The 27,162-nt window shown below is 50.5% G+C and overlaps 10 protein-coding genes and 1 non-coding gene across 13 annotated transcripts, besides 4 other annotated features; 8 read left to right on the top strand and 3 right to left on the bottom strand.

Annotated features, from left to right (window-relative positions):
- Positions 1 to 578: 578 nt before the first annotated feature.
- EKO05_0007772 (Oxalate decarboxylase) lies at positions 579 to 2,016 on the top strand (the record flags this gene model as incomplete). The annotated part of the gene is made up of 6 exons (XM_038941076.2): positions 579 to 705; positions 779 to 993; positions 1,045 to 1,238; positions 1,290 to 1,536; positions 1,579 to 1,644; positions 1,696 to 2,016. The coding sequence occupies 6 exons, from the start codon at positions 579 to 581 to the stop codon at positions 2,014 to 2,016; spliced, it is 1,170 nt and encodes a 389-aa protein (XP_038797088.2).
- A 1,490-nt stretch (positions 2,017 to 3,506) lies between these two features.
- EKO05_0007771 (High-affinity nicotinic acid transporter) lies at positions 3,507 to 5,273 on the top strand (the record flags this gene model as incomplete). Its single annotated transcript, XM_059637125.1, has 4 exons — positions 3,507 to 3,864; positions 3,912 to 4,187; positions 4,234 to 4,603; positions 4,652 to 5,273. 4 exons carry the CDS (start codon positions 3,507 to 3,509, stop codon positions 5,271 to 5,273), a joined length of 1,626 nt encoding a protein of 541 aa, XP_059493108.1.
- Positions 5,274 to 6,051: 778 nt separating this feature from the next.
- EKO05_0007770 (uncharacterized protein) lies at positions 6,052 to 6,876 on the top strand (the record flags this gene model as incomplete). Its single annotated transcript, XM_059637124.1, has 1 exon — positions 6,052 to 6,876. One exon carries the CDS (start codon positions 6,052 to 6,054, stop codon positions 6,874 to 6,876), a length of 825 nt encoding a protein of 274 aa, XP_059493107.1.
- A 1,452-nt stretch (positions 6,877 to 8,328) lies between these two features.
- Positions 8,329 to 8,524: a dispersed repeat.
- A 397-nt stretch (positions 8,525 to 8,921) lies between these two features.
- Positions 8,922 to 10,098, top strand: EKO05_0007769 (uncharacterized protein; the record flags this gene model as incomplete). The annotated part of the gene is made up of 2 exons (XM_038941029.2): positions 8,922 to 9,194; positions 9,250 to 10,098. 2 exons carry the CDS (start codon positions 8,922 to 8,924, stop codon positions 10,096 to 10,098), a joined length of 1,122 nt encoding a protein of 373 aa, XP_038797091.2.
- Positions 10,099 to 12,503: 2,405 nt separating this feature from the next.
- On the top strand, positions 12,504 to 13,076 carry EKO05_0007768 (uncharacterized protein; the record flags this gene model as incomplete). 2 transcript variants are annotated; one of them, XM_038940982.2, is made up of 2 exons in its annotated part: positions 12,504 to 12,792; positions 12,846 to 13,076. In XM_038940982.2, the coding sequence occupies 2 exons, from the start codon at positions 12,504 to 12,506 to the stop codon at positions 13,025 to 13,027; spliced, it is 471 nt and encodes a 156-aa protein (XP_038797092.1). The 2 variants fall into 2 exon arrangements, with proteins under 2 accessions (XP_038797092.1, XP_059493106.1); XM_059637123.1 differs by having other exon boundaries at positions 12,504 to 13,076.
- A 384-nt stretch (positions 13,077 to 13,460) lies between these two features.
- EKO05_13t1 lies at positions 13,461 to 13,543 on the bottom strand. The gene has a single exon. It is a non-coding gene; the product is annotated as a tRNA-Val (tRNA).
- A 2,527-nt stretch (positions 13,544 to 16,070) lies between these two features.
- Positions 16,071 to 16,721, top strand: EKO05_0007767 (uncharacterized protein; the record flags this gene model as incomplete). Of its 2 annotated transcripts, XM_059637122.1 has the most annotated exons (2): positions 16,071 to 16,275; positions 16,354 to 16,721. In XM_059637122.1, the coding sequence occupies 2 exons, from the start codon at positions 16,071 to 16,073 to the stop codon at positions 16,719 to 16,721; spliced, it is 573 nt and encodes a 190-aa protein (XP_059493105.1). The 2 variants fall into 2 exon arrangements, with proteins under 2 accessions (XP_059493105.1, XP_038797093.1); XM_038946360.1 differs by having other exon boundaries at positions 16,071 to 16,721.
- A 1,245-nt stretch (positions 16,722 to 17,966) lies between these two features.
- Positions 17,967 to 20,011, bottom strand: EKO05_0007766 (uncharacterized protein; the record flags this gene model as incomplete). Its single annotated transcript, XM_059637121.1, has 5 exons — positions 17,967 to 18,519; positions 18,569 to 18,773; positions 18,822 to 19,556; positions 19,618 to 19,748; positions 19,809 to 20,011. 5 exons carry the CDS (start codon positions 20,009 to 20,011, stop codon positions 17,967 to 17,969), a joined length of 1,827 nt encoding a protein of 608 aa, XP_059493104.1.
- A 2,063-nt stretch (positions 20,012 to 22,074) lies between these two features.
- Positions 22,075 to 22,843, bottom strand: EKO05_0007765 (Nucleolar protein 16; the record flags this gene model as incomplete). Its single annotated transcript, XM_038941154.1, has 2 exons — positions 22,075 to 22,678; positions 22,734 to 22,843. The coding sequence occupies 2 exons, from the start codon at positions 22,841 to 22,843 to the stop codon at positions 22,075 to 22,077; spliced, it is 714 nt and encodes a 237-aa protein (XP_038797095.1).
- Positions 22,844 to 23,114: 271 nt separating this feature from the next.
- Positions 23,115 to 24,571, top strand: EKO05_0007764 (uncharacterized protein; the record flags this gene model as incomplete). The annotated part of the gene is made up of 3 exons (XM_038940997.1): positions 23,115 to 23,264; positions 23,429 to 24,504; positions 24,556 to 24,571. 3 exons carry the CDS (start codon positions 23,115 to 23,117, stop codon positions 24,569 to 24,571), a joined length of 1,242 nt encoding a protein of 413 aa, XP_038797096.1.
- Positions 24,572 to 24,872: 301 nt separating this feature from the next.
- Positions 24,873 to 25,229: a mobile genetic element.
- A 21-nt stretch (positions 25,230 to 25,250) lies between these two features.
- Positions 25,251 to 25,390: a dispersed repeat.
- A 107-nt stretch (positions 25,391 to 25,497) lies between these two features.
- Positions 25,498 to 25,626: a mobile genetic element.
- Positions 25,627 to 26,535: 909 nt separating this feature from the next.
- On the top strand, positions 26,536 to 26,916 carry EKO05_0007763 (uncharacterized protein; the record flags this gene model as incomplete). Its single annotated transcript, XM_059637120.1, has 1 exon — positions 26,536 to 26,916. One exon carries the CDS (start codon positions 26,536 to 26,538, stop codon positions 26,914 to 26,916), a length of 381 nt encoding a protein of 126 aa, XP_059493103.1.
- Positions 26,917 to 27,162: the final 246 nt, after the last annotated feature.

Genomic DNA, 27,162 nt, shown 5'->3' with positions numbered 1-27,162 from the left:
GGGCACTTTAGTACGCTGAGTACTACTGGTGTAAGGCTACATGGACAGACCGTGCCTCTTGATAGTTTCAGAAGCTGTACTCACAATAATAGGAGAATGGGCAGATCTAGTACGGATTTGGGTGACTGTAATGGCAATCTGATGCGCAAATGGTGTGATCGCACTACCTAGTGCTCCGCTCTGGGTCGATCTGCACCCTCAACACCACAAACTTTAAAAGCCAATGATCGGGACATCCTGTCTTGCATTTGCAATCGTGGGGGTAGATCTTGGTCATTCTCTGCCCGGGAGACTTGGCATTGGCCTGGAGACCCAGAAGATCGACCCATAACGATCCGTAAAGGAGTAAGGTGAGCTGCGCTTTCAGGTTCAGCGGAGCGGGAAACGAACTGGTGCTATTCCTTGTTTGTACGTTGCGTTCCTGAAGCATGTGTGCGGACATGTGCCACAAGGTGCACCACAAGAAGAGGTCATTGCCTAGCGGGGTCGTGTCATAATGCACGTATAAGACCGCGTGCAAGCTCCCAGGGAATAATGAATCGCAAAAAACCCCTTCCTCTGATTTCGAGTTTCCCAAAATGAAACTGACTGCTGCAGTCAATGTGCTCTTCGTATCCTCAGCATTTGCCGGAGTAGTGAAGCGGCAGACTCCATTCTCTGATGGCCAACCAATTGACGGCAAAGGAAAAGGCGCTCCCATTTTAGGTATGTTGAAATCGAGTTGCTGGTACGGGAAACACGTTCTAACATAGTGTCGGTGGTACGAACCGCCAAATAGACGTTGAGAATCCTTCAAATTTGGGCCAGCAGAGCACTGATGCCGGTACCGTGTCAAATCTCAAGTGGCGCTTCTCGGATTCAAAAACTCGGATTTACCCAGGCGGCTGGGTACGTGAGCAAGTTGACAATGACTTGCCACAAAGCCATGACATCGCAGCAGCACAGCAGCATTTGAAAAAGGGTGCGATCCGCGAGCTGCATTGGCACCGTGTGGTACGTTTTCCCTTTGAAGTTATCCTCTCCATCATCGCTAACAACACCAAGGCTGAGTGGGGTCAAGTGCTTTTCGGTCGTGTACTCGTGTCGGCGGTGGACGAAAACGGTCGTCATCAGGTAACCGAGCTCGGCTTCGGAGACATCTGGTATTTTCCCAAGGGTCAAGCACATACTGTGCAGGGCTTGGACGACGAGAATGAGTATTTGTTAGCGTTCGATGACGGGAACTTCGACGCAGCTGGGTAATTGATCCCTGACTATTGAGTGTTGATTAGCTCTCTGACCTAGCCTAGAACGACCTTCAATCTCGATGACTGGCTTGCAAAGACGCCAAAGTCAATACTTGCAAAGAGCTTTGGTTTACCTGAGTCAACATTCGACAACCTGCCAAAAACGAACCCATACATCCAGAACAGCACAACTGGCGCTGCTGCAAGGCAGAAAAACATCACTGGAGGTGCGGGCGAACTGGTTGGAGAGGCTTCATATGTGTACCGCACTTTCCAGCATGCTCCTGAGCCTGCGCCCGGTGGTGCCGGTGTTTGGTAGAAGATCGACTCGACTAACTTTCCCATTTCGAAGACGATCGCGTCGACGTACGTTGTGCTCGAGCCGAAGGGTATCAGGGAGCTGCATTGGCATTTTACCGTGAGTTAAACCAATTCAATACCAAGATGTCGCTACACTAACTGGTGATAGTCTGAAGAGTGGTTATACTTTCACGAAGGCAAAGCACGAGCGACAGTCTTCACTGGCAACAGCAACGCGCGCACTTTTGATTTTGGGCCTGGCGACACCGCAGTGTTTCCAGACAATTCAGGCCATTACATCGAAAATACGTCCGAAACGCAGAACCTGACCTGGATTGAGATCTACAAGGCTGACCGTGTCGCTGATGTGTCACTAACGCAGTGGTTAGCTCTGACGCCCGCAGACATTGTTGCTGACGTCCTCAAACTGCCACTAAGCGTGGTGGAGGGCCTCAAGAAGGAGAAACAAGTGCTGGTTCATGGTAAATAGATGTTGCAGTTACTCACCTAACACATGTTGCCTCAGCTATTCCCAACATCAACACGCTTTCTGTTAGGACTTAGTCATTCGGTTGATGCCAAAATAGTAATACTTTTCCCTTTGTTGTTTTCGGCAACGGACGTGTCCAGGGTCTGCATAGGATCTGAAGACGAGAGATGTGATGGATGTAACAGAATTTATACGTTTGTGAACTGATCAGTAGTCTCCAAGTCGTGGGTGACTGGATTAGATTGGAAAAGTGTTCGTGACGGTGATAATACTGGTAGAGCTCGGTGGTAGCGCTGGACCCGGTCACTCAGTAAAGAGTTGAGCTCAACCTGCAGCGAAAACGGGCACAACGGTATGCCTGTCGTATTTGCTGGCATGGCTAGATGCGATGATTATAATTTTATGCACTCCTCTGCGCGCTGCAACTCTAGTAGGTAAGAATAGACAGCCATACCCAAACGTATCATCAAGCCCATAGCCTCATGGCCAGAGACGTTGTGATAACCAGCGACGTCACGACAGCACTTGCGACAGATCGCGAGATCTTCGGGTTGCTTGAAATTTTCCATCAATCGCGCGGGTCTTCTCGCGCGCTCAGCCATTCCCAAGATAATTAATAATTGTCATGTGCGGTGGACCACTCGGCGCTTTACACATGTGCAAAGACCGAGGCCGTTGTGGAAGACACCGGCGATCGTTGCCGTCGTCAAAACATCCATTTCCAGTCCCTCAACCGGATGGACAGGGCGGTGACCATGCTCTGGAAAGCTTGGAATTGAAATGTTGAAGGTGCACGTCGTGATGTTCTGTAACCGCGTGCGGTGCTGAGTGGATGCAGTTGATGTGGCCGTGATCGAAGACGGAAGAGTTCGCGTCGAGCCGGAGCCCTTGGCATTTGGGTGCACTCACCACACTAGCGGAGAGATTTCGAAAGGGTTTGATAGTGCCCGTTTCCGTATTCGTCAACGATCATCTAAAGTTGGGTCGACCTACCTAGTACGGTTAATCATCCACAACTTAATTCCAGATGTATGTCGCGATGGCCTTTCTACGGTGGTTGTCGCAATAGATACACGGGGGGTACCTAAACAGAGTAGAAATACGATTTGCCACAGCTGGGGTTTTCTTCTTGTAAAAAAATCAATAGATGCTCAGTGCAAGCAACTCGTATTTCTGCTCTGTTCAGGCACCCGTCTTGTATGGCTGCTAGGTGTCCATCGTCCCCCCTTGTTCGATGGCATTAGCCTGCACGGCCCTCTATATCACAAAATCGATAGCCCGAACATAGCTCTCGGCTCAAATAGCAATCACTTTTACCTCATCTACAGACCGTACGTCCCAGCTTGACAGGGTCGGGAGCGATCAAGCCCTATTTGACAGCCTTCGTTGCACTGCCCGGCTCCCAGGTCTCGATCAAGCTCCGGCCTGCCCGTGTGGAAGTCAATAGGAACTGCTCGGTTCGACACAGACCCATACCCATCACCTGGGCAATGACCCCACCCCGGGTGCAATCCGAATCTACCAGGATTGACGATCTGCCGTTGCCACCCGCTGCTGCAGGAAGGCCCGTCCCGTCTCGTTGTGTAGAGTCTACACCCATCCTAGTCGCTCGTGCAAGACTGTCACTCGCCGTCAACGACCATCGTGACCCTCATGTGTCTCAAAGTCTGCCCAAGATGAAGACGGACGAAAAAGCAGCGGCAAAGATAGCAGCACAAGAGAGCGACAGCCATGAGGCGGGTAGGGTGAACATTGCGTCGAAGCAGAGCTATGTGCTCAAGATGGACTTACGCTTGATACCTATCTTGGGATGTACATATACGATCCTGTTTTTGGACCGGACCAACAGTAAGTCGAGAGCTCTCACAAACAAGCTCATGGTTGACACGCAGCAGTCGCAAACGCCAGAATCGAAGGGTTGGAGAAGGGTCTTGGTATGCCATCGAACGGCTACAACACAGCTTTGTGGATCTTCTTTATCCCGTTCATCCTGATCGAAGTACCCAGCAATCTGATCATGGGGTTGCCTCGCGTGCGTCCTAACTGGTTCCTGGGCGGCAACATGCTCATCCTTGGAGTCATAGCGACTTGCCAAGGTTTGACTCAGTCGTACGGTGGGCTGCTTGCGTTGCGGTTCTTGATGGGAATATTCGAGGCGACTCTGCCTGCCGGTCAGTCGATGTATTCCTGGAAAATCGCAGGCACTGACACGGACAGGGGCTGCATTCTTGATCAACGAGTACTACACTCGCGCCCAAATGTCCCTTCGATACGCATGCTTCTTTTGCTTCGGTACCCTGGGCCCTTGCATTAGTGGTGTACTGGCATATGGCATCCGCAATATGGACGGCATCGCCAATCTAGAAGGCTTTCGATGGATCTTCATCATTGAGGGCCTTGTAACGATCTTCGTTTCCTTCTTCGTGTTCGTGTTCGTCCCAGACTTTCCAGAGAGGACCAATATCCTAAGCCCTATAGAACGGGAGCACCTTCTGGCGGTACTCCACCAAGACAAGGGTGATCAGAAGCTGGATTTCAAGAGCGTTGACTGGATGAAGACACTGAGTGACTACAAGATCTGGTTTCCGTAAGCTGATTCTGACCTTCTCCGCGCGTTTCCTACTAACCACATTAGTACTTTGATGTTCTTCTGCTGCGATATGACAGCAGCTTCGATGTCTTCTTTCATTCCTACGATCCTCACAGAGCTGGGATGGACAGCTGCATATGCGCAGGCTATGTCAGTGCCCATCTGGCTGACTGGAATGGTCTTCCAGGTCACCGGTGCCTTCCTGAGTTGCCGCACAGGATGGCGCTTCCCGTTCGTCCTATTTGGTGTCCTCTGGGCTACTATCGGATGGATTATTCAGATTGTATACTCCAAACACGGCAGTGTGTCGGCTGCTGTACGATACTTTGGACTGTTCTGTATGAGCGGCGGTACATTCCTGCAAATGACCATGTCCACGGCCTGGATGTCGAACAACCTTCGTGGGCGCGCTAGTGTCGCTGCAGGAACTGCCATTGTGCTAGGGTTTGGAAACTGCGCCAATTTCGTCGCGACTAACGTTTTCATAAAAGCTGAGGCACCTTACTATCCAACTGCCTTCAAGACAGGGTTGGCCATCACCATAGCCGGCGCTGGGTTCTGCATGGCTTACGCAGGTTTGCTGTGGCGATACAATCATAGGCTGGCAAAGAAGAGAATGGAAGCTGGCGGCGAGGATGACCAGAGAGAATACATGTACCAAATCTAACGACCATCGATCTGCTCTTCCATTCAGCGCTACAGGCCTTCGAGATGGACACGCTAAGTCCGGCTTTGTGTGATATCATGCGTTTTTGTCTTTCGGGTTGAGTTGAGCACCTTTTCAAGGCTGTCACAAACTCCCACTTCGAGACCTTGTGGGCCAACGATCAGCAATGCTAGCGTGCCGTTATTGGGGAGCAAGTGTTCGGTTTCGCAGGAGCGGTCAAGCTTTCTGTACAAGCATTACTCTTCCCTCCATTTAGTCCTTCGTCTCGATTGCTATGTCAATACAGATCTACAGATAGAACAAACTTTCAGTACGGCTTTGTCTGCCAGCAGTCGGGTTTGGAGTCGAAAGGTCGAACTCGAGGAGCAATCCCTATGTGCTTGACCACTCCTTTAAACTGTACAGTCTTGAATATAACGGCAGCGCTTTTCTTGCCGTCTTCTCATTTAGCAGTCGCGAAGCCCTTTTGCCCAGAAAGGGTGCGCCTTTAGATGCTCCGTGACTCGATACTCGATGTACCGACAGAACCGAGAGCTGCGCACATTACACGGTAACAATCAAGATGAGACTTATTCATCAACTCTTCGTCATCGTCCTGCTGACAGCAGTTGCGCTAGCTCGGATTTCCTCAGGCGCAGTCTCTGGTCTGGACTTTGTCGTAAATTCGACTATCAACGGCACTGATCCGGGCTTCGGTGGGACCTCCCAGTCCGATACACAACACTTCGACTGACTGCAGACAAAGCCGCACGTCAAGGTCTTCTCGTACGAAGACATCATGGCCGCGACAGAGCCTGTTAGCCCATATGCCAACTCTCAAGTCCCCATTACTGCTGGTGAAGGCACCGACAGCATCTACACAGCGGACGTTCGGATGAGCGGCGACGAAACCAGACAACACGTCGGCCAGATCAGCGGGCAACGAATGTGGGACGTTGTTCACAAGCGCTTGCTCGAGATCTGTCCCTACGAGCGTGGCCCTATTGGCTGCTACGAGGATATGCCAGGCGCAGGTCTTCCTGAGAAGGATGGCAAGATGAAGCAGAGCTATTACAGCGAATGCGTCATCAGTAAGGTTCCGTACAAGACCAAGAAAGGGGAGTATGCATCAAATGCCAGACTCACTGTCAAAGCACGAGCGACCTTCCGCGACGCAAAGTACCCAGGCCTGGGTGCAGCAACGGTGAGTAGAGCTATGACAGGATCATCTTTACTTACTGACACTCCCACAGATGAGATGGCTGCGGGTGTATACGCACAGGTGACCGAGAACAAGGCCAACTGCTACAACTTAGCCTTTAACGAACCTTCCAGGCCCTATGAGTTCTGCAACGTCCCTAGGTACGTGTTAGTGGCACTGCCTACAAAAGGGCCTGTCACCGACTCGTGGTTGAGTATCGAGGTCGTGTTTAGCGGCCTGGCAGACCAAGGCACGCTCGACTGCCCAGGGTCGAAGTCCGGCGTCACTGACTTCTGGGAGACTGCTGTCCGTCCAGATATCGCAAAGCTCATGGTTCATCCGGAGGGTCAATGGGATACGCGAACAGCTTGTGAGGATAACAAGGACTGCTTCGACGTCGAGAAGTGGCGCGATTGTAATTGAAGATCCCGTGATCAAGGCTACAGAGACAGTGGCAGTCTTCATTGGTTCGTTCGTTGCCAGCATCCAGCCAACAGTCTGCAATCTTACTCAATGTAAATGTCCGCGCACTCAAGAGCCCTCTCAGTTTGCCACCATTCTTTTCGCCATGCAAACACCCGATTTGAGATCTCATCTTGAGAGCTGAAGGGACGAGGGAGTTGAGTAAGGCCCTGTTTACTTTCGCCGATTTGTGCGCTGATTTTGCCTAGATGTGTTCAAAATCGACGGATTTCTGTGTTAGAAATCAGCCAACCCAGGACTGTTTACTTTTAATTTCTAATTTTTAATAGTTAAGGCGTTTTACTAGTAAATAAGGTTTAGAGCTCCTGTAAGTGTTAAAGAAGGTAATAGTGTACTAGACTGCTAATTTCTCTTACACAAAAAGCCTGTTTTAAATACAGGGCTTTTTAACTTCTATATTTAACACAGGACTTTCTGTATTTGCACACATAACCTATCTTAGCAAATTAGCAAAAGTAAACAGCCCTCTATCTACTAATTTACAGCTGCTAAGTACATACTGCTGCAACCCCCTGTCTGGTTTTAACACCGCGCGACGCTACCTAACATAGAAGTTGGTGCACAAATTGGCGAAAGTAAACAGGGCCTAAAGCGTAGTTGAGAGTAATATAAGAGCGACTCATACAGTGGTCTGTACACTGAAGCGTACAATGAATCGACATCAGGCTTCCTAAATTTCGTACGTGTCGTACATCCATCCACAAAGGGCAGTTGGGCAAGTAAGGAGCTGAATCGGCCCGTTGCGTCATCAGCTCTGACCGAACGAACAACACTCGAGTGGCACAGTCCTGCAAAAGAAACAACTTGGGGTCACAATCAAACTACATGTCTAGATCGAGAGGCAGTCTTCATGGGCACATGATTACATCCGCTCCTTGATCTCTGCACCCGACGAAGGACACGATCGGTACGCCTCGAGACGACGCGCCAAGGCTGCGCTACGGACGCTAACGGCATTACTTTTATCAGATCCACCCTTACGCGTGGTGGCACTTGTTCAGATCCATATCAAGGCATGTTCCCTGTCCTTGGAGGTGCACAGCGAGCGGTCTCGGGCTGTATGCCAACGAGGGCACGCGCGTGTGATGATTCTTGAGCCACGCATGGTACACCACCACGATTAGAGATGCACGCTCTACATTCCTTTGGACTTATCGAATGCACCATGTTTTATCTGAGACTCCCGCACTTACAGCACGATGTTCCTGGTGTCTGTCCACATTTGGGCCAATATCGTACTATAGTAAGTGCTTAGTGTAAGCAAATTTATCTTCTTATTTATACAGGCACCCCCTTGTATAGATTGCGGATGAAGGGCCAACGGTATTTCCCTTTTGAGTGCAGTCTCTCGAACGTTGACCACAACTTGCACTAGAGTGCGTTATTTGTATACTATGGTATCTGGCGAAAGTAGAGTCCCATGGCCATTGCAATGTGGAGGAAAAGCAGAGGCTTGTCAAGTCCGACATATTTTCTCTTTGTCATCTGCAATTGCGTCCGTGCGCGCTCGTCATAAACATTAATAGGCGTTTCTGCACAAGACCCACCGCACTGACCATGGGACTCTACTTCCGCCGGATACCATAGTGGTGATCTTTTACAAGAGAAATATCCTAGGTGTGGCAAAATCGTATTCTTAATTACATCCCCTTGCATCTGCTTTAATACGTCGATCTTTGAGCCGCACTAGTACCGGAAGCAATCCTCACTGAGACAGCAAAACCCAGGCTAGGAAACAATCCCGTCACGAAGACAGGGCCAATGCACAGCATTTTCAACAGCTACCTGTCGGGTATGAGATGCGGGAATCAGCACCGGAGTTTTGCCTAGTCTTGCGTATTGTAGATGGTGGGGAGGATGTACGACAAAGGATTCACTAGTGCTGTTATATATGCCTCAAGGCTCTTAGTCGATAAAGATTCCTACCAGCATAGTTTCATTCGTTTTGGTTTTCGGATTCGGTTTCATTTTCTACACCATCGATCATGCTCCTCTTCGCTTTCACGTCACTTGTTGGTCTGGCTGCATGTCTCCCGTCGAGCACACACACACAATCGAAGAAACCAATTGATGACCTCATCGTTACCAGAGTTCCCGACCATGTCCGCCCTTACGTTGTGCGCGCATACACACTTGACGGGTACCTAGTTGGATCCCAAATCTACCGGTTTCCGGTGACTGGTCCTTCGTCAGACTACGCCTTTACATTGATCAGCACCGCTGCACCAGCCAGTACAGAGCTGGGCGTGCTTCCTCACGTGAGTTTCATATCCAGATGTAGACTATGCAACCAAGTACTAACACTTCCTGAAGGCCCACAAGACTCACTACGAGAATTCCTACTGCCTTAAGGGTCGCTACGCCCTCTGGACCAACAAGGACAACGTCACCTCTGGTCGTATTCTTACTCCAGGTGACTACGGCGCCGTTCCGCATGATACAACACACTCCTTCCAGCTCCTCGACCCGTTCGTCGAGCTTGTCGGCGCAATCCAGCCTGGTGGTTTCGAAGACCTCTTCTACTTCCTCGCAAGTGCCAACTACAGCTCTTCCACCAATTCACCATTCCCACAAGGAAACTTCACTGAACCTGGTGGCGACCCCAGCCTGATCACTAAACTCGAGAGCTACGATGTGTACGCCCAGCTGGCCTTCAGCCCGCCTACCAACTTCGGTGCCAACGGTGCGACAGAGGAAGATGCAATCTGGCACAGTGGTGCCAACGCATTGGGCAAGGATTCGCAGACCCCATTCTTCGTTGCGAAAGGTTACGGTCCCAAGTACCTTGCTGGCGACAAGTCATCTTCATTCGCTATCGTTGAGCCTTTCATCACCAGCAAGCAGTCTGACGGAAACTTCACTGAGGGCACAATCACCTTGTCGAAGCCAGTCTCTAGATCCAAGCCTACCACATACTCGCTGCCTGGTCACACTGCGCTCGAGGTTGTTGATGGCCTTGTCAGCGTTCATGTTGGAGGCTTCGAGGGGGCCACGACACTGTCTGTTGGCGATGTCGTTTTCGTACCTGCGAACACAAATTTCAGCTTTTGGGGTGAGTCAGTTTATTCGAAGGTCCTGTATTTCGGTGTTGGAGAAGACACGGTGGATGCTAGAATTCTGCAGAATGCGAAGGAGTGGGACTCTGTTACGTGGCCGCAGTAAGTGTGAACAACAATAATAGGTTCAAGTTGAGGGCTACGCCGCGACGAGATTTCGTCGTTGTTCATTCAGGCATGACGGGGTTGGCGTAAGTTGTGGCGTACCGGGTCTGCAGATTTGTGAACTGGAATTGTGCAATTTCTAGACGGATCAAGCAAATCCCCGGATTCAAATGTGCAATCACTAAATTCATTTCTGCACCGCTCACTTGGTAATGCTGCTTTCTTGATGTGGCTGGAGACGGTTGTTAGGTGGTGTCATGCTTAGACTGTACGAGAATCGATTGGAAGGCTTGGCCTCAGTCCTTCCACCGTACGAAGGAGCTAGTATTGAGTCTTGCACCGAACATTTGCAATTCAATACGGTGTGCGATACAACACCTGATACCAGCTCGTTCGTGTAAAAGACGTTCCAGCAACACACTATGTTTCTATAAATAATATTGACTGCTCACTTCCAGCTCCGAAAATGGTCATCAAGGTCGCAGTCGCCGGTGGAACCGCTCCAAAGCTTGGTCGAGCAATCGTGACCGCCATCCATGGCTATCCTGATCAACTATAAGCGATCGTACTTGCATGACCTAGCTCGAAGATACCTTCGTGGCTCGAGAAGCTAAATGTCGAGATACGCCGAGTCGACTACATGTCGGAGGAGTCACTAGTCAATGCATTGCAGGATGTTCGCACAGTAAGTCTGCATTCAGGACCGGTGATGCAGCTGCTAAATTAAACAGGTCATCTCGACTGTCGGTGCGGACAACTGGGTAGAAGTCCAGAAGAGCCTTCTCAATGCCAGCATAAGTACCGGCGTCAGACGGTTCGCACCTTCCGTGTTCGCGGCAGGTATCAACGCAGCAAAGAACATCGATGGCCTGCGTCCTACTCTTGAAGTCATGAAAATGTGTCGGGAGGCTCAAAAGAAGTGTCCGGGATTTGAAATTGCCGGCTTCCACGTCGGTCTCTTTATGAACTACCTCGGCTTCAGCGCCTCTAACGATGAGGAAGAGGCTGTCGATAGTATCGTATCGCCTCTGAGTAGCGCGTCATCTGGGACATAAAGAACATTGTCACCTAAAGGCAACATACCACGAATTTCGTTGACAGAAATTGGAGATGTTGGCCGCTTTACTGCTGCAGCACGTTTGCTACCCAAGGGCGCTTAGAAAGAGGAGTTCAATTTTGTTGGCCAGACAGTCAGAATGGACGAGGTTGTAAGACTAATAAAGAAGGTGCGGGGGCAGAAGATGGAGGTTGCGTATCGTTCATACAAACAGATCGTTGATAGAGAGCCACAGGAGACGATTGCTTAGCCGAACAAATTTTGGCTTTAAGCTAAGGTTGTACATGCGCTGGACAGAACTGGAGAGGGCGTCGTTGAGCCTGTCCACAATAACATGGTGCCCCATGTGAAGCCAATACCTGTCGATGAGTATCTTCGCAAATTCTGGTCGTGGGTCTTGTAAACATAAACAGCGGTCTTCAGCTCTGTATATCTTATTTGTTAAAGAGTGGTGGAGATTGTGCAAGTGTACGAAGTATACCTGAGGACAGCGAAGTGGGGCAGGGGCGTGGGACGTCATTCGGTCGCGTCCACAACGTGTCCATCACTCCGCCCACGGCTACTTGCTGTACTTGTTGTAAATTTTTACTGTAGCTCACCTAAATGCTAGTTAGCCCGACCTCGCCAAAAGCCAACCTTTGTCATAGCCGCCCTGTGATCTTCAAGCGGTTTTCATTCACGATGTGCCTCAGATCGCGTTCGATCGCTGCAAGGGTTTTGTCACCAGCAATGCCGCCTGTAGACTTGGAAAGAGTTTGAGCCTACTCAACACTCTTGATGAAGTATACACAGAACCGATACCTTCTCATGTGCGTGAGGGATATTCTCATGAGTAGCATAACGAGTCGCACAAACCGACCACAGACCCCGGTATACACAGTAGCTAGACTCGAGCGTGCAAAATCAATTAACACAAAACAGGCTCGTGTACACGCCATCACCAGATGTTCTCAGACGTATAACGGTGCGGATCACACACCTGCGACATCAACGTGTTGTCCTGTCATCTCAGGTCCAAGGCTCGAAGCGCTGTCGGACAACATCATTGACACACCCCGCGAGCTTATGGGCTATGTTCAGCGGCTAAAGCTCATTTTAGCATTGGATGAAGGAGAATAGTGGCCAGCGATCACCATGCGACCATATCGTTCCGGCATGAAGTAAAGACTAGCGGCAAGTATAAGTATACATGCCACATCGCTTTTGTATCTGTGTATTTGAAAACGTTTATCCTCTTTCTCAATATTGCACCTTACATTTGTAGAGTCTGGTCACTCGTTGTCCCTGTCGAGCCTATACTTCACTGCTCTAAATCACTCAGACCCAGATTGAATCAGCTTTCTGTCAACATGAAGTTTACCATTTTTACTATTGCCATCTTCGCTACGGCATTTGGCGCGCCAGTACGCCGTCAAACAGGCAACGTTCAGACATTCACCAGTGCTCTTGGAGGTATTGCAGCCACACCAGTTGAGGATTCCGGCAATCCAAGCCGGCCATTTCAAGTGAAAGATGACACTTTTGCAAACATCGGGGCTGCACTGGCACGAAGCTGTGATCAGCAGTTTAACGCTTGTGCAAATGCTGCGAATGAAGGAGATGTGACTTTAAGCGTAGCTCAGTGCTCAACACAAAAAGGTGTGTCTCCAACGGATAGACTGCTGACCATAGCCAGGCTGACAATTTCGCAGACCAGTGCAGTGCGAGTATCCAAGCGAGTACTGCAGGGGCGCAGGGCAACGCTCAGGCCGATGGTGCTGGTGATGCAGACAGTGCAGGGAACGCCGGTGCGAACGGGAACGACTCTGGAAATGACAACGGCAATATTGGTGGGAACTCTGCCGCAGCGGGTGTTGCAGAGGTATGCACATGATCAAGTAGATCTGGACACGGGATACAGATCGTCTGCGGTTGTGAAGTGAACTAGTCTAAGAAAATGAAGCCTATATTCTTGAATATAAGAGAAATATGTACAGCTCAAGCCAGATCATAAAATTGTTACTGCTAGCTGTGAATGCACGAGCCATGCTGTGACTGGAAATACTGTAAAAAGGGTGCTACAAGTACTACAGTCTTCAAGTTGGAGCGCTAATTCGCTCTTCTCTAACGCGCTCTGGGTAGGGTTCCAGTAAAGAGTGAATGCTTGGGGTCACCGTGCAACTGATTCAGACGAAAAAGAGGCTTTAGCAGCAAAATTTTAAGGTTACGGTGACAACGAAGCACACAATGGATGGATTGCTTGAGCCTTCCAGATGGCTTTTTGTAAAGCTCGGCCATGGCACCGCTGCTGGTCCAAGCAAAAAAACTGATTCGACCCAGACTTGAACTGGAGACCTTCAGTGAACTAACGATGTTAGACTGACGTGATAACCAACTACACCATCGAACCGTTGGAGCCTTCTGATTGGCTACTCTTAAAGCAAAGAATTATTTTTGAATATAGCTGCCTTTCATTTTTCACCGATAACCGTTTTGCAACAGCTCCGGCTTTTGCAACAAAATGACACAATTGCCCTGGCCCTCAATATGAAGAATAAAAGGCCACGAATTTATGCTTTGCGCAGTGGGGCCGTTGCAAGAGCCACCTCGGCGAACAAGTCAATTTTCGGCGACGCGACCGCCATAACGACCAGGAAGAATGAACCAGAAAAAACTGGTGCTGTTCTCACCTGCGTACTGCAGGATACGCCGAGCCAAGTTGTCGGGCAATGTTGGTTCGTTGCCGTTATCTGCTTTAATGGTACATAGTGTTTAGCTTACCTGAGAAAATGTTTCGAGTCGAAATTCCCCGAGCACAGACGACTTTTTCGATGTCGTAGAACACACAATCACAGTATTGTCCCTTGATGACTAGAAGTTTAAGTAGATAAACGTTCTATTGGCAAGTAGATGATTCAATTTAGGGCGCTACTTCGTAAGTCCTTCAGGGTTTTCCACAGATCTACGATTGATAGAGTCCCAATGCATGGGTCGTAGCCGCCATAGCATGAATAAGCCTGCGCAAGCCCCAGGGTTGCCCTTCATTTGCTTATGGAGCCAAGAGCGTATTGCGGCATCAATTCGGTTCAGTTAGTTGTCGGGCTTAAAGGCTTGTCTTTTTCCAAGAGCTGTCTTCCCCTACCAAGGATGCCTGACTTCTTGGGAGCTGTTCAAGCGTAAATTTTGTGGGGGGACAGCTGGGCAGTGGGTCTTCTCCACTTCAACGTCTTCCAAGAGATGCTAGATAAACCCTATCAATAGAAATGCTTGGTGTTGCTCGTTCTTGCTATGTGCGAGTGTACATGTAGAAATTTACGAAAGACAGTACTGATACACAAGGCACAAGGACAAGCGGAGGCCAATTCAGTGGTCCTGTCGTAGTCCTAGTCTGCTTTCCCCAACGCTTGAAAGAAGAGGCAGGGCAAGTAGCGTCGTTGCTAAGTCACGAGTCATCTTCGCTATCGACGAAGAGGGGGGGCTCGCTGTATTCGCCCCCTCGGGAACTCCCGCCCAATCGCCTCGCCATCACAACGCCTCGACGCCTTCGACACCTCGCGCAACGTACCTGAGACCATTCTCTTGCACATGGTTGCGGAGAAGCCTGCATCACCAACAGTTCTATGATTATGAAGTTTGTTATTGACCGGCGATTGCGTCAGCCTCCCGCGCTCGCACCTGCCATTCATTGACAAGCATCGCCAATGATGCACAGACTCGAGTTTTGGACCGACCGACAGGTTTACATTCTGAGCACACAGAGCGCTTTGCCAAGATTGAGATTGTCGCACCTTCGTCCGAGGTCTTGTCCCCATGCGGTTGGTTCTTGCTAGCGCAACAGCAACTCAAACGTCGAACAGCATCCTCAAAGCCGTCACCCCAGCTTTCTTTTGACCCAAGCTTCTCAGGCTCCACTCGATTAATACATGGTCTGTTGCAGCAAAAGCTTTTCTAGTTGAAGCTCAAGGACCCAGGCAACCATTCTGGAACAATAGACCCCACATGAACGCCGTGGAGAAACGTTCGTCGCCAAGAAGATTGATATTTCCTCCTTGCACGATTTTAGGCTGCGCTGCTGACTTCTGGTCTTGCCTGAGGACCACTCGAGCTGGCGCTCTGCATCTTCTGTACTTGGCAATGCCAGCCTGGCGGGACAACTACAGCCTTGGGATCTCAAGCAATCTTGGTAGCTTTTCTACAGCAGTAGTCGTTCTATACTGAGCTTGGCTATGCATGAGAGCGCAGTGCTACAATACCATGGTGTTGATTGACAGCTCTACGTCCCCCATTGTTGAAGCCGGACCCGTAAAAACACCCTTCTACTAAGTAGGAATGACTCTGCCCGGTTTGTTCAAGTGAAAAGTCTTTTCAGCCAAAGGCAACAAGAATGGAGTAGGTAACTTGAAAGCCATTTCGCGTTAGTCGCCCCGTGTGCATGTAATGGTTACCAAGACCCAAACCGAGCCGATATCCACTCCTGTAGGAACTCCCTGTTGACTCAACTGCACAATACCACGGAATCCATGCTTGTCGATGCTTGGCTCCGCATCACGAAAGTTTCAAGCATACTTCAAACGGCGGGAGAAGCTTGGCAACGCGGCTGCAAAAGCAAGTGCTGCCACGCCTGCCATGGTATGCTTGCATGGTCTTGGCATGGCTTCACAGAAGTTTCAACCTCACCCCAAACAGCTGCACGGCCTTGGCGGGGTCGAGCGAGTGGATCACACACATGGAAGCTGTTTGCCCATGCTGCGATGTATATAATATCTTGATAGATGCACTTCTTCAGTTCTTCAGTCTGGTCACTCCATTCACTTCTAATCATCTATTCAACGATAAGCAGTCGCTAGCGACCTTTTCTAACTTCAACACGATCATACAATCGCTTCTCATCAACTCTTCCGGTAGCCGAAGCCCTTAATCCAAACACCACCAACAAAATGCTTCCTCAACAACTCCTCCTTGCAGCTCTCGTAGCCGTTTCCGTCTCTGCCGTCCCGCTTAACATCAACCTTGGTGCTTACTCGCCTGCCCTGGTAGTCGGTGATGGAGAGATCTCACTGGGATCGAAGGAGTCAGCCTCGGAACTGATGGCCACGCTCGCCTCAGGAGCGGCTTCAAAGGGGGGCGAAGGCCAACAACAAGGTCAGCAAGGAGCGCAGCCGGCAGCTGCACCTGCAGCAGAGCCGGCAAAAGAGGGAAAGCCCGCTGAAGAGAAACCAGCTGCCAAACGATCAATGAACCTCCGCCGCGCAGTCAACCAGCTTCTCGGAAAGCGCGCCCCCACACCCGCTGAGGGCCAAATGGCAGCCGTTGAGGACGCCATGCAGTGGATCAAGCGCGATCTTCAGGGCTTCAACGCAGCTCTCGGCTACGCTAAGGAGGCCATGAAGAACTCGCCTAAGATCGAGATGGGCTCAGAAAATGCAGGTGTCGGTCTTGTTGTCAGCCCCGGTGTCAATGTTCCCCAGAACTCCGCTGCCAATGGCGCAGCTGCAGGTGGCAAGAAGGCTAAGCGCGATGAAGTTGAAGTTGAAGATGAGGGGGGCGATGCGCCAAAGATGACACTTGTTGCCATCACTGAAGTTTGAACGATACCCTGAAGAGTTGGTACATTTTCTCTTCGTCGGCTGGCTCGCTTTTTCTTTTGTTTCCGTTGCGGTTTCAGCGAACAGTGGGTTTAAGGAGTTTTTGGAAAACATAACTGGGCTTTGCAATCTGCAAGGCGGTAAAGATTCAATAACAATCTATGTGATCAACCTTTGGTAGCCAACTTCTTTCGTCGCTTTTGCTCAGTGATAATTGACAAACGGTCTCAGTCGTGATGGTCTGGGCCGCCTCGGCCCGTCCCACTCGCTTGGGACACTCTTGAGTTGGCTTGCCGCGCGGAGCTCCACTCCGGCAGAGCCGAGTCGAGTTCGAGATTGAATGCGGCTCCATCTAAGCACAAGCCAAGTATCACCGGGGTCTCAGCAACAGCTTGAGGGGCTTGGCGAGGCTGTCAGTCTGAAACGCGGACGCGGACAAGCGCATGTGGTGGGAGACGGTTGGCCAGAAGAACGCAACTACAACGGTCTCGACTTATGGTATCAGGTAACAGCTCGCCGAATAAGCACCGGTGAAGCGTAACGATTGACACGCTTCCATTTCGAGTGAAGTGTGACATCTGCTGCAATTGTCAATACAAAGCGAGCCTCCGAAGGCCCAATGCGTCGGCATCTCATCATCTGCTCTGTTAATCTCGTCACTGCTTCCATCATCCATCAATCTATTTGCTTTCGCCCCCTGGATCATGCATTGCAACCAATTTTGATGGCGACCAAGCTTGCGCCTTTCCATCTTCTTGACAACTGTCAACATCTTTTGTGATGGTTTTCAAATATGAATACACGACTTGAATCTGCATCCATCGTTGTGACATCATCTCTCAGCTGCCGGCAGTGACGGGAGCTTGATTGGATTGTACCTCAAACAGTGCCTTGCCAACCTCACCAACTCGTCCCTATGTGAACGCTCCTTTCAGCGTCGCATCTTCAGGCTCGCTCTTAGCAGCTTCTTGCAGCCTTCAAGTATTGAAGGCGTTGGCCTCCGCTCATGTTCTGACGCAAATTCTAGGGACTGCCTATGTATGCTTGTGAAGAAGCAAGAAAGCGTCGCTGCCTGTTCTGTCAGGCTTTTACTGACACCTTTGTGAAGAGCCAAGAGTCGTCACAACACGTGGAACTCGCTAATGCACAAGAACTGACTGGCTTTGTAGCCACCAAAATGAGCATCACTACAAAGTTCGAAACGAATGTCTGTAAGCTCCGTTTGGTGTTCAGGTCGCAACCGCTGTGCTAGATCTGCGCTCCCAGACCCCAACCACGGCTCGTTTCGCGTTTCCGCGTACTGCCAATGACTCGCCCTTCCACTGGCTGCTCCATCTGATCAAGCTTGTAATTCTTTAAGCAGAAGGTAAGCGGCAGAATTGGTACAGCGGCACACATTGCGCCGATGAGCAGGTAGCGCATCGTTTCTTGGTAAGCCTGGTTGATGGCTATACGTGCAGGCGAGCCTGCGGGATACAGCGTATAGTTGGACGCAACGGTGACGTCTCCATAGATTGTTGCGTAACCAGCTGCGAGATCTGGTGGTAGATATTGCTGAAGTTTTGATGGAACATACGAGCTCCAGATTGCTCCGGAGACCGCTGCACCGACGGCGCCACCAACTTCGAGGATAGTAAGCCAAACTGTTGTCGCAGCAGCTACCTGCTGATGCGATGCAGATGCCTGAACACCAAGCTGTACTGGGACATTGAGAAACCCCCCGCCAATACCGACGGCAATTTGGGTGCCGATAATAGCCCAGGTCGATGCACCTTCAGTGCGATAAGCGATCATAAGCCCGCTGTATACTGTTAAGCCGAATTTCTGATGTATGGTCGGGTAAAACTTACAAGCCCATAATATAGACACATGCTCCAGCCGTAACAAAATACTTGTAATGTCCAGTATACTTGATCATCAGGGAGACCACGATAGATGCTATGGTCGATGTGAACGTGAAGACACGTGTGATATAGCCCGCTGTCACAATCGATTTCGACTGTACAATGAGCAGGTACGAGAAGAAGTATGGAAAGACGCTCATATAGAATGCCACTGCACAGCATCAGCATCTCAAAGAACTCTGAGTACTCCGTAACTTACTGAAGTAGAAAAAGGCAATTGCACTACCAGCCACAACTGTCCTATTTTTGAAAAGATTAGGAGGGAAGAACGCCGTCGGCGCAAGCTTTGAACTCGTTTCCCAAAAAGGGAAAATGATGCAGATGACACCACCTATGACGAGCATAGCAATCATGCTGGTGTTCCGCCAATGCCCACTTGCATTTGGAGCAAGCGTAAGTGGTAGTAAAACCAGCGAGATTCCTGCCGCTAACAGAAGGAGGCCGAAGACATCCAAGTCGTACCAGAGGTTTTTAAAGATTGCACCGATCGTTCGGCCCCTGAAGGGACTTGGAAAGTCCAGACCGAGCTTCTTCGCGCGCCGCTGGTTCAGGAATAAGCTCACGGCGAGAGGTACAAAGAAAACGGGAAGAATGATGGCCCATATACCATATCCCCAACGCCAGCTCGTACCATCGAGGATCCTCGCCGCAAGCTCGGGTCCTGCCCATGTTGTCCAAAGAAAAGGCAGGTCGAAGATGGTCGAAAAAAGGGCGCGATTGAGCAGATCCGTCGTGTCGGCAACGAAGATCTGTTGCAAGACCTGAAGGCCATTGAATCCTGCGGCCCAGAAAATCTGCGCGCCTGCGTAGGTCTGGACGTTATTTGATGCAGCTTGTTGAATGTAGCCGAGTGTGTAAAGGAATATTGTGATGGTGAAAGATTCAAGACGGCCAAACACATCTGCGATTTTGCCCATGGGCGGCTTGATGACAGCTGCACCTGATTAGTACGAGGTGGAATATAAACACGTTCATGCAAGACTTCAGGCACTTACCACTAACGACCCCTTGTACCACAGCGATTGTTGATACCAACGAGTGCGATTGGAACGCACTAGTCGCGAACGCCGTAAGATTGCTGGTAACTTGAATCTCCAAAGATGTGATGTTCGCAATGAGCATAAGCCTAGTCAGACGTCAGCATCGGCTTTCCGGACATCAATAACAAGTGGGCATGAACACGTACGTAACATAGGCTATGACCAAGCTAGTCAAAGTCCAGCTTTTGCTCACAGCTTCGATGCGCTTGACTCCAGCCTGGGCTTCTTCGCTACTCCGTCGACTGTCTGTCCCTTCACTCCAACGGGTGTCACTTGCGGGCCTGATATGATAGGCTTTCTCGTCGCCCTCATTCAAATAGCTGTCACTTGGTCTCATAGTTATCTTCATGATAGCTGAGATGTCTCGTGCGCTATAAAGGAAGCGTATAGTGTAGGGTATGAAGGTTTCGGAAAGGCTGAGACCTGAGCGACGACCGCATTTATCTGATCAACTCTGGGTTCTTCACCCGTTCACGGCTGGTTTGCACTACGCCCATCTTGACAAAGCGTTCCCAGCTAAGGGGGACAGTTGCATGGCGGGAAACCGTCATTTGCCAATGAGTCGAGGACTGGATGTTGTGTGACGATGCACCACTGGCTCTGAGGTCCCCAGAGACCTTACTTTTGGGCCACCCGTCTGAAATCACCTTGCGGATTCGTGTGAAGAATCGATCTGATAAGCCAATAGTGGCGGTATTGGCGAGGCTTGGGCGATGTCATCTTGCGTTGAAACCATCGATGACATCGACATCCTAGGTACATGCATCAACAGTATTTTCGATTTTCGACCTTGCGACTGTAGTTTCGCACAACAAAGCCAGATATCTGCAATTGAAACGCGCTCGGGTGACACCCACTGTCATCAACTTGTGTTATCACACGAAGGCCGCCGCGAGGCTGGAAACGGGCTGTGGCGTACATTCCTCGGAGCACCAGCAGGGCCGACTAGCAACACCAGTGTTCAAGCTATAAAAGCCAGGAACCTGATAGAACACCAGAGCAGCCTTTTTCGCTCACAAGGTTCTGATCGTACTCGACAAGGAATAAGCACGATCGCGCATGTCAGACTTCACTGCCGTCATGTGACAACAAGCGCATATCACACAACCGGGAGGCTGACCCACCATCACACACTTTGATGAACAGAACTACGAATAGCCATGAAGAGGCAAGTGGCTTCACAGAAGATGCAACGGAAACTGTAACGCCAACAAAAACGAAAAACGCCCAGTACGCGCACAGAGAGGTTAGACTCTGCCACAGCGGCGTTGCATCTCTCGTCGTGTATACGATACGTTTTGTGGAAGCGTAATAAGGCGTTGATGTGTGTGAGCCAAGCAAGCTGTAATGGGGTTGCAAACGGCGAACTTTGGCGAAGCCTTAACATGAACATACGGACTCCAGCCAACCGAAGAAGCCATTGAAATCCCCGCCGTGTTACAAGATGGTTAGATGCTGGTTGACACCATAGGAGGAGAAAGCCTGTGCATTACCTGGTGCGTACAAGTCAATCCCAATAGTCTCGAGGACATCTTGGTGGCCTTTCAGAGGGTGCACAAGGAGTGTACGATGGGCGCAAAGGGCAAGGATCATTCATATAGAGGATCTTATGACCTGCTCCGGCCGTGAAACCCCCGGAGAGTATAGTTGAACTGAATTGCGACATCTCGCTCCTAAGATCGCCGTTAGTCCGGACGGACCGGATGAATTGAAATGTGATGGTTTGCATCTGGGACCCGGAGACACGAGGAACTGTGCTTTGCGATCGGATCCCCTTCTGATAGCGCCTGATGAGTGTAGAACTCCGGATCACTGATACAAGCACTGGTATGGACACCTGAGATCATTGTATGGGGTATGTAGATGGGGGCGATTGCTGGCGTTGGAAAGACCCAAAAAGCGCTGGAACTGGCCAGCTGCACTTCATCCTTACAGAAGACACAGGTCACTCACTCTCATAGTTTGTCGTACATTGAATACACCCAAAGCGCAGGGCGGGACTGAGACTACGTATTCATAAAGCCTGGAAGGACGTTGTAGTGTATTTGATCTCAAGACGCTTGCGCTGCTGTATCTGTTGGCTGCTGGTTTCGAAACCTACAACGTATGTCAGCAAGGAATAGGCGGCCATCGCTGCGGGTTGTATGCCATTGTCTCGTTGGAAAACTTGCGGAGTAAGCTGTAAGTTCAAATTTTTATTCTGAAGTGGACCTGCATATGATGTGATGATGCAGCAGGGCTGAGGTTGACAGTGAAATGTATGGTCGAATTACCCCGGTTTCCTAACATGGCAAACTGTCCATTTCGGTCGTAATTGCACCCTGTTCTGGCCAACCCTTAACAATGCGCGAAAACACCTTGAACGCCGGTCCCATGCTCTTCTCAAGGTCATGCACGAGAAACAATGACCGTTCAAGCGCTCTGTGCCGCCTTCCACTTCTTCACCCTCTTCTTGATGTCAGACTCCGTCTGCTGCATGGGGTTCAACTTCCTGTCCCTTGCCATCCTCCCATAGTCTTCGCCGTACTTGTTCACCAGCCTCTCTAACCACTCTCCCTCCCTCTCACTCTGTTTCCTGGGCGCCTTCCTGACACCATTCCTTGCCGCCTCTTCCAACTCACTGATCACGGGGTTCTGAGCCTCGTTTTCTCTGCGCTCGGGTACCATTGCAAAACCGCTCCACTCCTCCGCCTCACCTTCGCTGTCTTCCAGCTCGTTTAATGGATCATTAAGCGGGTTGAACTTCTGCTCCTTCTGTCCTGTTACGCGCAGGATAGCGCCGGTCTCTGGGTCACGCTCGACTTCGATCTCTTCAATCTCAACGGCTTGGGTAGGCTGCTTCGAGACGATGTTCAGGCGGTTTGCAGTGCTGTCGGCGGCAGTGTCGGCGCGCGAGGACTTGGGATCGTTGAGACCGAGAAGAGCAATTGTCTTTTCTGTGCCACCCGTTGCATGATTGAGGCGCGATGTCAGACCAAGACGACGGTAGTTCTGGGATAGTGTTTCCTTCTGGTTCCTAGTTGTACGTCAGAGCAAGGTCAAACATAGGGAGTACTGCTCGTTATGCCTACCAGTGCTTCGCGATGATGGGGTTGCTCAGAACCTTCTTTTTGGAGGGGCCGTTCTGACGCTTCTTGGGGAGCGACGACTTGTTCTTCTTCTTTTGGAGTTCGCGACCCATCTTGTTTAAGTTTGGTAAGTTATAGAGGGCTTGTAAGGGCTTGTGAGGTGCTGTCGTGTTGTGAGGTGGGATTGTAAAGCAGTCCCGCTCGGTCGCCAAAACGTCCCTTCCCCAAAAAATTTAGTCCAGCGGCGCTAGTGCTCTTATCTTAGCGTAGCCCGCTTATCGCACTCCACGCTCGGTTGATGCATGTGTCCATTGCTTGACCCCTGGACACAGGCCTCTGAAACCAACAACTGTACGTGGTTAAGCTAGCGAGTACGCGTCCATCATGGTGTCGCGTCGCAGTCAGACCCTACTATCGCTTTCGATTTTCTTGGGGGTGCTGGCATGGAATGTTGCTGCAGCTGCCGTCAAGGGCGAGACCTCCGCAGTGCCCGTGGGGCAGTTGAGTGCTCATGAAATCGAGGAGCAACTGCAGGTATGTTCTTCAATTACTTCGCATCTTCACATCTTCACAGTCAAGCTCTTGTGGTGAATGCCACGACAACAAAGCGGTGGCTGCACGTGGATAGGCGTTGGCAAGGAGCACCGTGATGTCGCGTGCTCAACAGCCAACAGCCAACAGCCAGCTGACTTCACCAGGACTGCTCGCTCGTCAAAGCTCTTAACGAGCACAAGGTCGCTACACACCCTACCACGTCATCGCTCAGCTCTCAGATCTTCGCTGTGCTCTTTCCTGGCAGTCCTGCTGTCAACGCTCTTCTCGCTACACTCTACATCTCTGGGCCACCCAATTTCCTCCTCGCACTATGCCCGCCCAACATCGACCCTGCCTCGCTGTCTGTTATGGTGGCTTTCGCTGTTGGAGGACTGCTGGGAGACACTCTATTTCATCTTCTGCCTGAGATCTTTCTGGGAGAGGATGAGCCGAACCATGTCAAGTTCGTCATGGTCGAGCCGAACAAGAACCTGCTGCTAGGTGTCGCTATTATGCTGGGTTTTGTCACCTTTGTGGCTATGGACAAGGCTCTGAGGATTGCGACTGGCGGTGCAGGTGGGCACGACCACTCCCACGGACATTCACACGAAAAAGCCGAGGCTTCGGCCAAGTCGACTGGGATCGAGACCAATGGCTCCGAGGGCACTGTGCGCGCCCGCAAGCATGCTGCGAACGATGCTGCTGTAGCGACCGAGAAGGAGAAGGAAAAGGAAATCAATGCCAGCGTAAAGCTGGGCGGTTACCTCAATCTCATCGCCGACTTTACTCACAACATCACCGATGGTCTTGCGCTCAGCTCGTCCTTTTACGCTTCGCCCACCATTGGCGCCACCACTACTGTCGCCGTCTTCTTTCACGAGATCCCTCATGAGGTTGGTGACTTCGCTCTACTCATTCAGTCAGGCTTCAGTAAGCGGGCGGCAATGGGCGCACAGTTCGTAACTGCTGCAGGCGCCTTCCTTGGAACCTGTATCGGTATCGCGGTACAAGAACTTGGTGGCAGCTCAGCTACGGCCGAAGTTCCAGGGGGTGGTTTATGGGGAACCAGTCTGCAGTGGGGAGATATGCTCCTTCCGTTCACTGCAGGCACGTTTCTGTACGTCGGCACAGTAGCGGTCATTCCTGAGTTGCTCGAGACTGGACCAAACAAGAGTGAGGAGCTTAAGAAGACCCTCACTCAATTCGCCGCTATGTTTACTGGTGCTGGAATCATGCTTGCGTAGGTCACTCCACCGTACACGTGTATGTGTCCTTGCTAACACGTACACAGAATCTCGTGGTCTTGAGTTGCGACCATCAACGCATGCGGCATCTCCCACCAGGTTTGAATTCAATGCATAATATGTTTGTCACCACCCTATTCTTTCTGGTCAATCAACCTTCGGTACAGTAGATATAGACCAATTCAGCATCACAACCATAGGCGCCTGCTACACACGGACGCCTTATTGAATACAATTTGCAAGCCGCATCATCACGGTGCGTACACACACCGTCGTGCGAAATACTTTCTGAATGCGGCTGGGTTTTCATACGTTTCAGATTAAACTCCTGCTCTAAGCTAGTCCATGTAGTCGAAAACTATACGTGTTCTATCAGTAAGCTGGCCACATCGGTATCCTGGCCACCCCACCAAAACGCGCTTTACTAGCTGTGCAATTGCTCTACAACCACGCAGTCAAATTAAGTAAGGGTTTAAAGCAAGATAGATTAGATAGCTCTATATTAAGTCCTATTATAGCCTTATACGTGGCATTTGCTACACGTTAGCAGTGCTCGCTAACGTTGTAGGGCAGCGTTAACCTAGGCGTCCTCTTTAACCACATTATTAGCCTGTAAGACTGGTAACTAAGCTTCCTTAACCTGTAGAGCTCCCCTACGTGCTATATACTGTCTACGCTTTTAATACTTATATTACTAGCGTTAATTTAAAGTGTATAGCTTTATATTGTCAGGCTCTTAGCCTCAGACTCTCAGCCTTAGGCATGTGGTGCGTCCACCTCTGACCTGTGATGGCAATAAGTACTGTTCAGGCCACAGTCTCACTATCTGAGTGAGCATTGCTACCTTTTGGATGCTTGGCACGGTGGGCAGAGCCGTGTCCTGACATTAAAGGCGCGTCTGAAGAGTTAATCGTAGGACATTGTAAGCCCTTGCAAGGGCACAGAGGGACTAAGAAGGTCTATTCTAAAAGATACAATATTAAGGTTTAATCTGCCTTCTTAAGGAGGCTGTACAGGTTGTTAGTGTGGTATTATAGTTAATGGGATGAGACGCGTTGAGCGCGTTTTGGTAGGGTGGCCAGGATACCGATGTGGCCAGCTTACTGATAAAACACGTTTTGGACTACCTTACTGCGCAAATCTAAAACCAAAGGCCAATACTATGTCTGGAATCAACCTACTTACAATCTCCGCACAGTTCCGCATTTCGTGCTTTGTTCGGATCGCCCGGAGTACAATTTTCGGTCGCTCTCATGGTGCCTCAACGCCGAATGCGAGGTCGCTTACTCACGCATGTTGTGACTGGGTCGCAGCATGCCCCTACGGAGAGTAACGGGTCCCCAAGCACCAGCCGTAGAGAGTGCCTGGCTGCGCGCATGTTCAATCGTTTGATGACGGGCTGTGCGCGCCAACGTCGACGCAGCACTATTTTTGAGACGATGGTGGTGCTCGAACCTCACCACATGCATCTAACATCGGTTGGCAAGTAGGACGACTCGACGTGAAGCTTGCAACGGTATCCGCCTGTTAAATCTAAACAGCAGTGCAACAGTACGAGTTGCACTTCGACAGTGTGTGATGCATGCCCGTAAGCGGGCTGGTTCGAGCTAGGATTGCGAAGGCTTGAAAGAGCGAGGTTCCGACTGGGGAGCTTTGTTCAGGGAGCTGACGCTGCTTCACAGTACCGCGCCACACTTCGGTTTGTACTAGCGCTGCCGCCTTACCATGCACATGGTATGCTTACTGCTGACCGATGCGCACTACGCATATATCCGCCGAGAATCCCAATGTGGTTCACACGATGACCGGCCATCGCGTGTGCTCTTAAAGATGGCCACATATCCCTCCGCTACAAGACACCCTCGTGACCTCTGACGTCCTCCAAGTTTGACTCGCAGCTCAGCCGCACCGTTGCCCTACACTTTCCACATCGCCACCATCAGAAAGCTTCCTCCCCGCACTTCGACACCCAAACAACTACCCACGGACTACATCTGCTTGGGAACCGTCCCTACAAGCAAACAGAGATGTTTAAGAGCGAGATGTACATCCTTCGTCGCCCGCGTATGACCCCATCACGCTCTCGAACTATCCTCGCTACGATCCTCCTCATGATTTGCGTACCAATCTTCTTCTACCAGCTCGTCCCAGCTTTCACACGGTCGGTGGACAGCGTGATTGAAAGCGTCATTGTCCACTTACGAGAGAGCCACTGCACAGCAGAGATCGGAGATGGCCATTGCTGCGCGCTGTTCATGGAAGCAACCCCGTGCGTTGAAGAATGCAGAAAGAAGTTCGTCGACAGAGAGACCTTCACACTGACACTCGAGTACGATGAATGTGCCGATACTTGCCTGCATGGCTGGGAAGGGTGCAACGGAGCCCAGGAGAAGGAACAGACAACATGAGTAGGAAGCCGTGACAAAACGACAGACATACCTTTCGAAAACGAATTCGCCACTTGAAGACACAACGTTTCATTTCGACATCGTTGTGGCAGGTGTTGATGCGCAACACCTCGCCAAGACCTAAGACGGTAGTCGGCCGGCTATCACGGCAAGATTCTTCCTCTGTGCATGCACGTCCGGCATAGTAATTTAGAATAGACGACAATACGATGCACCGGATGCGATCGGCGACCTGTCGCATAAGCA

The sequence above is a fragment of the Ascochyta rabiei genome, chromosome 13, assembly GCF_004011695.2.
Source record: "Ascochyta rabiei chromosome 13, complete sequence".
Lineage (NCBI taxonomy): Eukaryota > Fungi > Ascomycota > Dothideomycetes > Pleosporales > Didymellaceae > Ascochyta > Ascochyta rabiei.
The sequence above is the reverse complement of the archived record's forward strand: the minus strand, read 5'-3'. Positions and strand labels throughout refer to the sequence as shown.